At 42.7% G+C, this 7,500-nt stretch overlaps 1 protein-coding gene and 1 long non-coding RNA gene across 3 annotated transcripts in view; one reads left to right on the top strand and one right to left on the bottom strand.

Annotated features, from left to right (window-relative positions):
* LOC137968028 (uncharacterized) overlaps positions 1–7,500 on the top strand; it is a 99,067-nt gene that overhangs the window by 82,805 nt on the left and 8,762 nt on the right. The window lies entirely within an intron of this gene.
* LOC137968017 (general transcription and DNA repair factor IIH helicase/translocase subunit XPB-like) overlaps positions 1–7,500 on the bottom strand; it is a 34,223-nt gene that overhangs the window by 11,049 nt on the left and 15,674 nt on the right. Inside the window, exons 23-34 of one of the 2 annotated variants that reach the window (XM_068814627.1) lie at positions 6,133–6,177; positions 5,964–6,028; positions 5,593–5,685; positions 5,388–5,453; positions 4,586–4,627; positions 4,399–4,421; positions 3,894–3,965; positions 3,485–3,581; positions 2,251–2,298; positions 2,129–2,158; positions 661–700; positions 168–217 (exon numbers count right to left, since the gene is read on the bottom strand). In XM_068814627.1, the coding sequence (XP_068670728.1) occupies positions 168–217; positions 661–700; positions 2,129–2,158; positions 2,251–2,298; positions 3,485–3,581; positions 3,894–3,965; positions 4,399–4,421; positions 4,586–4,627; positions 5,388–5,453; positions 5,593–5,685; positions 5,964–6,028; positions 6,133–6,177 (671 nt within the window). The remainder of the gene's footprint in view (positions 1–167; positions 218–660; positions 701–2,128; positions 2,159–2,250; positions 2,299–3,484; positions 3,582–3,893; positions 3,966–4,398; positions 4,422–4,585; positions 4,628–5,387; positions 5,454–5,592; positions 5,686–5,963; positions 6,029–6,132; positions 6,178–7,500) is intronic. The other variant, XM_068814628.1, reaches the window with a different exon arrangement.

A 7,500-nucleotide genomic window follows, 5' to 3' on the forward strand; every position in this document is an offset into this window, starting at 1 on the left:
TCGCGAAATTCTCACGAAAGCGCTAAGGCATATTCTTCCAACAATCCCAATGAGGAAAGCCCTAATTTTAACAAGGAAAATTTCCAAGCTTTACAAGCACATTAACGAAGGCGGTCAAAGAACAGCACGTAAGAAGGCACGAGGTTAGTCCTCCAAATATTGCTTACCGTCGAGACAAGCGTGTAAAAGAATGCGTTGTATTCCTCGGCAGCCATGTCTATATATACAGAGAAAAAGTATTTTTAATAGGCACAACACGACCAAATGACATTGCAGGAAAAAAGAGAGACCGTAAACGCATTTCTGTATTTATTTTTGTAACAGTAATGTGTACGACTGCAATAAAACTTAGTGAAAAAACGACCTTTGTTCCGAGCTGTTGCTTTTATTTAGAATCTTTCGGCGGTTTCTTCTGCAAGCGCAGACCTTTCCTTTCTGCTAAAAATCCGTCGTGCTTTTGAGTAGAAACTACCGGTGGTTTCCTCAAGTGAGATCCGCCCGACGTTTCGAAGCCCTGAGGCTGGAAACCCTTCCCAGATTTGGACCAGAGGTTCAAAGTGGATCAAGGACAAGAAAGGAATAAACTGGGAAACTGTTAACCCCGCCAAATTTCAACGGGAGCGGGAGACTAATAAGATTTCATAGCAAGTACTTTATCACCTTTTTTAGCTCGCAGAATTCGTCCAAGTCGCTGAGCTTCCTAAAAAATAAAATAAAGTAAAATGAACTAGACTACATCTGGATCAGTAACGACTTTGGTATTATAGGAAGCGGGACACAAACCCAACAGAAGCAGACACTAAGGCCCCCTCCACATTAATACACTTTTGGAAACCTCCGGATTCCTGAAGACGGATAACAAGATCTGCGTCCCCACTAGCGTTTTCACATCGTATTCGGCCGTCCACACTAGAGACTGAAAACGGAGAACTAAAGATGCGTTTTTGTTACCAGGCTTTGTTTACGCGCCTTGGTGTGCGGAAAAGTGAGGAATGCATACTAATATGACGTTACGTGTATTCGAAAACCTCCGTTTTTGCCGTGCACACCAGGCCCGGGTTGCTCGAAGCATGGTTAGCGCTAACCAGCGTTAAATACCATGGAAACCTATAGGTTTTGATACCTCTTAACTAACGGTTAGCACTAACCAGGTTTTGAGCAACCGGCCCCTAAACGATAGACCAGGCTCCGTTTTCGTTTTCGCCGTCCACACTAGAACTTTCAAAGGCGTTTTCGAAAACCTCCATTGTCGATCGTTTTAGCTAGTGTGGACGGTCATATGAAAACGGAGGTTTCCGAAAACGCATTTGTGTGGAGCTCTAAAAAGTCCTGCCTTTGGAGTGACACTTTAATTTCTGGACTTTTCGGAACAAATATAAACCTGCAGGCCTTGCATTCGCAAAACTTGTTCATAAGCTTTTAAGAGCGTACAAGGGTTAGGGTTAATCTCCCACGCCGTTATTTGGGGCTTCACGCAACGCTATCTCACTTGTTTTTCGTGACGCACTTGAAAACGACTGCACAAGAAACTAGGTCCAGTCAATTACTCCGGAAAACTGGACGGATAAGGGCCATGCATCGAAACTAACTTATGAAGTTACATACAGTGAGAAAAAAGTCACGTCAAAAGTTAAGGGGACTTTACAGAGTGCTGAAAACAAGCAAGGTTGTTGTTGTTGTTGTTTGTTCATTTATTTGTTTGAGCAGCTATTCAGCTGATGTGGACCTGTTACACCCAGCCAGCCCACCCATACACTCACAACGGACAGTCACAACACCGGGAACTTCATCCCTTCCTCTTCTCGAATAGTGTGTGGGTTCTTTAACGTCCCATAGGGAACTTATTAACATGGAAGATATTTGTGAGACGGGGCCTACGGTTTATAGTCCTTATCCAACAGACTGATCCGAGTAGACTTGAAAGTCTAACCATTTGCGGATGTGCAAAGGCCGCAGCACTTTGTTCTCAGTTATTTTAACACCCAGAATGTTGGTCCGGCCGGAGTCGAACTCACGACCTCCCGCATGGCAGCCCGATGCTCAACCAACTGAGCCACTGGTGCGCGGTCAAAACGCGGGTTAACTTTTCAGAAACTAAAAGGTAAACAGGATATGACAACATCCAAACCTGTCTCCTTGATCCACCGTGCGACGAAATCTAATAAAATGAGAAAGACGATCTTATTTATTAATTAAGCTGAGCTCAAAACCTTGCGCGTAAAATCTTAAATGGAAGTTATTCATAGCTACCTGAATTAGAACATTCGCTTCAGGAAGATCAAAAGAATTATCTCCAACCTGCAAAAAACGACAACGCAAAAAATACGCTGTTATCAAACGAGTGAGTGATTGAAATGTGACCTTGACCAACGGATTTACTTTACTTTTCGATTCCAAGTTTGCGGAAGGACTGAAATGAATAGTTAAAAGTTTAATACAAGCAATAATTGTTTGGGTTGAATGCTGTTATTTCTTTATTTCCGACCTTTGGGAATATTGATCCAGTTCTTAACCTGGACAAAAAAATTTGTTCAAATCACGACCAGTCACTTTTGCTTGTTTCGACATGAGCCAAGTGCCTGCCCCGAGCGTTCAGGCTATTTGATAAGCTGGATGCTTTATGCTGGATGCTTTAACAACCTTTAGGTCGTCACGCCATCTCTCCCTTTCAACGATGCAAAGGATAGATTGCGTGACCGAACGAAATGAGATGTGCGAAAAGGCGGAAATAGAACAATGCCGTTGTACCATACACGTCCCAATTTAAAAATGGCTCGAGCCAGAAATGGCATACCTTTTCAGAATTTGACCATCTCAGTGAGTATAGTTCTGAAAGACACTTTTCTTGTTTTCTTGGTCATCTGCAGAATTCACTGATGACTCTAACAAGGGCAGTACGTGGTGTAGAAGAGGGGGGGGGGGGGGGGGGCGGAGACTCCCACATAAAAAGGGGAGGGATGCTCGTTGGACATTTAAAATTAAACCCCTAAAAGGAAACCAATCTGGGTGTGGCCCAGGCTTTTTTTTGACCCCTAAAAGAGACCACATTAAACACAGAGAAATAAAAAATACAGTGACTTTTAATGACTTTCACCTACATGAAGAAATATAAAAGTGTAAATATACACTTTTATATTTCTTCGCGCGCAACCCTAAAGGAGACCTTCACAGCTACATATGATTGCATTTTGCACAGAACACCCAAGTGAGACCAAAATCCGAAATTTACACCCCTAAGCGAGACCAAGTGCATCCCTCTCCTTTTATATGGGAGTACCCCCCCCCCCCTCCCCCCGGGTTAGGAACGTTCTGTGCATTACAAGTTGGAAATCGCTCGGGATGTTTTAAGCAGACTTACATCCCTAACAATGACTTCCGCTCAGGTTGTGACACTCACTCGGTGGGTCGAATTCGTCGAAGTCAGTTTTTGTTTTGCGCGTATATACGATTTAGAATCAGAAGAATTAAGTTAACATTATCTGACCTTGGAGATGAATATTGTGTTGACGAGTGGGTTGTGCTGAAAGTTCTGTAAAATTTGCATTCTTTCGCCTTGGGATGTCGGGCCGTAGATAAAAGGCCTGGAAAACAATTAGAGCCTGGTTATGGTAGCAAAACCGATCCAATCGACGCGTCGGCCAAAACGTCACCGGACGAGTTGGTCGATAGTCGACAAACTGTCAAACTCGGCCAGCGAGTCAGTCATCTTGGTACAGGTCGATTTTAGTCTTATTCTCGGTGTAACAAAGACCAAAAACAAGGAACTGAAGAGAACAACAGCTAGCCGCCGAAAAATTGGATTGTTTGGAGGAGTATTGGACTTCACAGTTTGTTAGAGTACCCGAATACTTAGGTTGGCGAAACTACGGTGACGTTGAGCGGTGCTAACTTACTTCTTTAATTTTTCAGCATACTTCTTGAGAGCGAACACATTGTCAGAAAATACGATGACTTTGTCGTTACGCCTAAAAGAAAGGAAAGGAAAATGAGAATGACCTTTATCAGATTCATCAAAACTATTTTGCAAACATTAATCATTTGCAACTAGTTAAAAATGTGCTCTGGACGTCGAATTCCTTTCCCATGAACTTTTGTTTCATGCATGTGATTTAATTCGTAAATTAAATTCGCTTAAGTGCCTTCCAAATTGTAAATGGGTAAAACCTAGGAATCATATAAAAACTAACGGAATAGAATTCTGTTTCACCCATTGACCCCTGAGAGTGCATGAGTCTTTATAGACTTTATTCTGTCTAACGCCAGACGATTTTACTCTTCAATGGAAGACCACGACCACAAACGACCACGTTTCCAGCGACAATTCGGTATCGATAGTCATCTTCACACTGCAAAGCTTAATTCACGCGATTTTACATTTCGTAGCGGACTAGACCTTACCTTTCATGGTAACGAATCAAGAACTGTAGATACAAAAGATAAATATAAATTAGCAACACTATTTTAGAGACCAACGACAGACGTAGGCAAACGTCCCCTGATCACAGACTAATGGAGTCAATGTGGTGAAATCCCATTGGATTGTAAGCTATGGTTAGTACCAGAGTATTTTAGCTGTAAAAGTTACCTCGCAAGAACGGAACTTGTTAGGGTTCATGACATACAGCAACTGCAAAAAGAAAAGAATGTGGGCAACGTGCAATATGATTGCAGTTTCCAATGTGCATGACAGGCGTTCAACAATCATGTTGTGTTTTACTAAGTACTATTCTCAGTTGAGTACGACACTAGGGAAGTTTGATGACAAAGTTTCAGCGTTAAAGTTCGCATGTTGTCAAGGGCAACTTGCTTCGTTTCCAAGGGTAACTTTTAACTGGTTACGGTCACCAGTTTGATTTAACCATTACCATTTGTAGATTTTGGCGGGCTTTATCGCTCATGACGTCAAAGCCCTACAAGTTACTCTTGGAAACGAAGCAAGTTGCCCTTGACAACAAGGGAACGTTGAAACCTGGTCGCGAAACTTTCCAGTGCCGTACTCAACTGAGAATCGTAGTAAGAGAGGTCTTCATGCTGTTTCCCCAGCTTAAAATACTTTGCAATATTAAAAACGGCGTTGACGCTAATTTAATTTGTAAATCGGGTGAGATTTGCTTCAAAAGTTAACCCGAGGAAATAATGTTTGCCATCAAAATTGTTCGAAAATTTTGAGCCACCATCTTGGAATAATTGCGACTGTAACTATTGCCTTTTTGTTCTGACGCAAATAGCTTCTGCATAATATCCGCACAGCAACCATATCGGGTCGCAGTTATTCAAGATAGCTGCGCCCAGCTGGGTAGTCTGAACGTGAACAAAAGAGGGTTCTAATGTTCATGTTTTTCTGAAACAAACGCTTTCTTTGTACAATTTGCTAAGCCACCATGCACCTTTCTCTTTCTTGTTCTGATGTTCAGATATTCTCGGTAAAACTCAGGCGTCATTGGGCACCAAACCTTAACAAAAAAGGAAAAAAAAACAAAGCACGTATTACGCTCAGCCTGCTGGTTCCCACATACAGGTTATAAGAAGCCCAGGTTAAAAGGTTAAAAGAAGCCCAGCTACAAACTATCACATGGAATAAAACAAACCTACCTCTGCGCACTGGACTCGTGCAATAAATCCGTTGTTTTGCAGTTCCATCCAATTGGCTTCATAAAGCTTGGGTCCAATGAGGAAATTCAGGTCCTACGAATAACAAGGATAATAATTGATATTTTTGCAGAGCTAATTTTTTTTAATTACCGTGCAGCACGCGCCCGCTTAGCACACACGTGAGCCACGCACGCGCGCGCGAAAGACCAATGCGCATGTGCGAAACGGGGTTTGTCTCGGAACGGTCTCTATCTGACCTTGTGGACGCTCAAGGAGAGATAAAGGCAGGCGCCTTCCTTCTCGCCCGTGCGCCGCAATTTCTTTGACGCCTGCGACGCAGACAGCAGCAACTCATAAAAAACCAACCGCACCTGGATTTTATCATCTTCACGAACCAGTGTTGCTGTCAGTCCCAGCTTGCAATGTGCTTGGACAACTATTAAAACGCAAAAAGAACCAAAAGCAGAAATGTTGCAATTTTAAGTATGATCGCTTCAAGATCGTGTCACTTTTGTTCTAAGGTCTTGATTTACAAGTTACCTGTCAAAACTCGTCTGAACTGTTTAGCTGGTATCGTGTGAACCTCTAACACAAACAGAAGGTAACCATTATTAAAAAGTGTTTTCACTTTCTCAACTAAATCTACACACTACCCAAGCAACATTGACAAACACGGGTTGCGATTTTCATGCGATTGCAATTTTTCATAAAGTTTTAATCCCACATTTGTGCGATGAATCGGCTTCCGCCGATCCAAAGAACTAGTGAAGGGACGGCGGCAGGATGGTCAAATAACACTTACTATGACGAAATTCAGCGAATAGTTTGTTTTCTTGGTGGCAGAAGTCATTAAATAGGGAGCTCAAGCACGCGTGTTTTTGAGACGCAGATGGCAACTGGAAGAGAACATTTCGCGTGCCAGGACAGTGGTATCTCCCATATTTTTATACTAATCATTTCTAATGGAGAAAAGATATTTAGCACTGTAAATGTGGTTGTATGACGACAGGTTAAAAGGGAATTCGGCTCACTTCCGGTTGTCGTCCGCCACTCAAAAACAGTTCCTGAATCTACACCACGATTCCTTTTATCACCGAGAAGAACCGAGCGAAGACTAAGGCGAATTGCGCGCCCAAGGATCCGTCCACACGTATCAACGGTTGTTTATCATTTACCACAAAAATCCGGAAATTTCGGTTTGAATGTAAATGGTAAGCCCATTTTGGTCTTCCCAAACGAAAAATTTCCTGAGAAAACGGGATTTCTTGAAAGGTAGTCAAAAATTCCCAAACGGAATTTCCAAACGGAAAACGTGTAAATGTGCATTCCCACATGATTTTGCCTCCCTCCAGACTCCCTCGGTAAACGTGAACGAATTTTGCAAATGGTACACGCCTATCCCGACTAAATTTCCCAATCGGGAGTTTTTTACTTACCATTTGAACAAACCTAGTAACCAACCGGTTTCTGCTTGTAAATGGTAAACAACCCTTGTTTTTGAATCCGCAACTTTTTCTTTCCGGTTACGCCTTCCGTCCACACATATCCGGCGAATTCGCTGGCGAATACGGAACGTTTTGAATACGCTCTCCACAGTGGATATTTTTGAATCCGCTATGAATCCGGAACCGTGTGGACGCCAAATCCTGATTTTTTTTTATCCGGATGACGTAACAAGATCGAGCCCAGTTTCTTCTCAAGATGGCTGCCGAGGGCTTCATGGCGCATGCTCTGTAACCTCTGTTTCCTTGAGGAGTCCTGAGTACTAGTGAGTGAATCCGAATACGTTTCGGATACGTGTGGACGGGCAAATTCGATTTGAATACGCTGCGTGTGGATGGAAATATTTTTGAATCCGGAAAGAAAAAGTTGCGGATTCAAAAATATCCGGATACTTGTAGACGGGGC

The sequence above is a fragment of the Montipora foliosa genome, chromosome 8, assembly GCF_036669935.1.
Source record: "Montipora foliosa isolate CH-2021 chromosome 8, ASM3666993v2, whole genome shotgun sequence".
NCBI classification, from domain to species: domain Eukaryota; kingdom Metazoa; phylum Cnidaria; class Anthozoa; order Scleractinia; family Acroporidae; genus Montipora; species Montipora foliosa.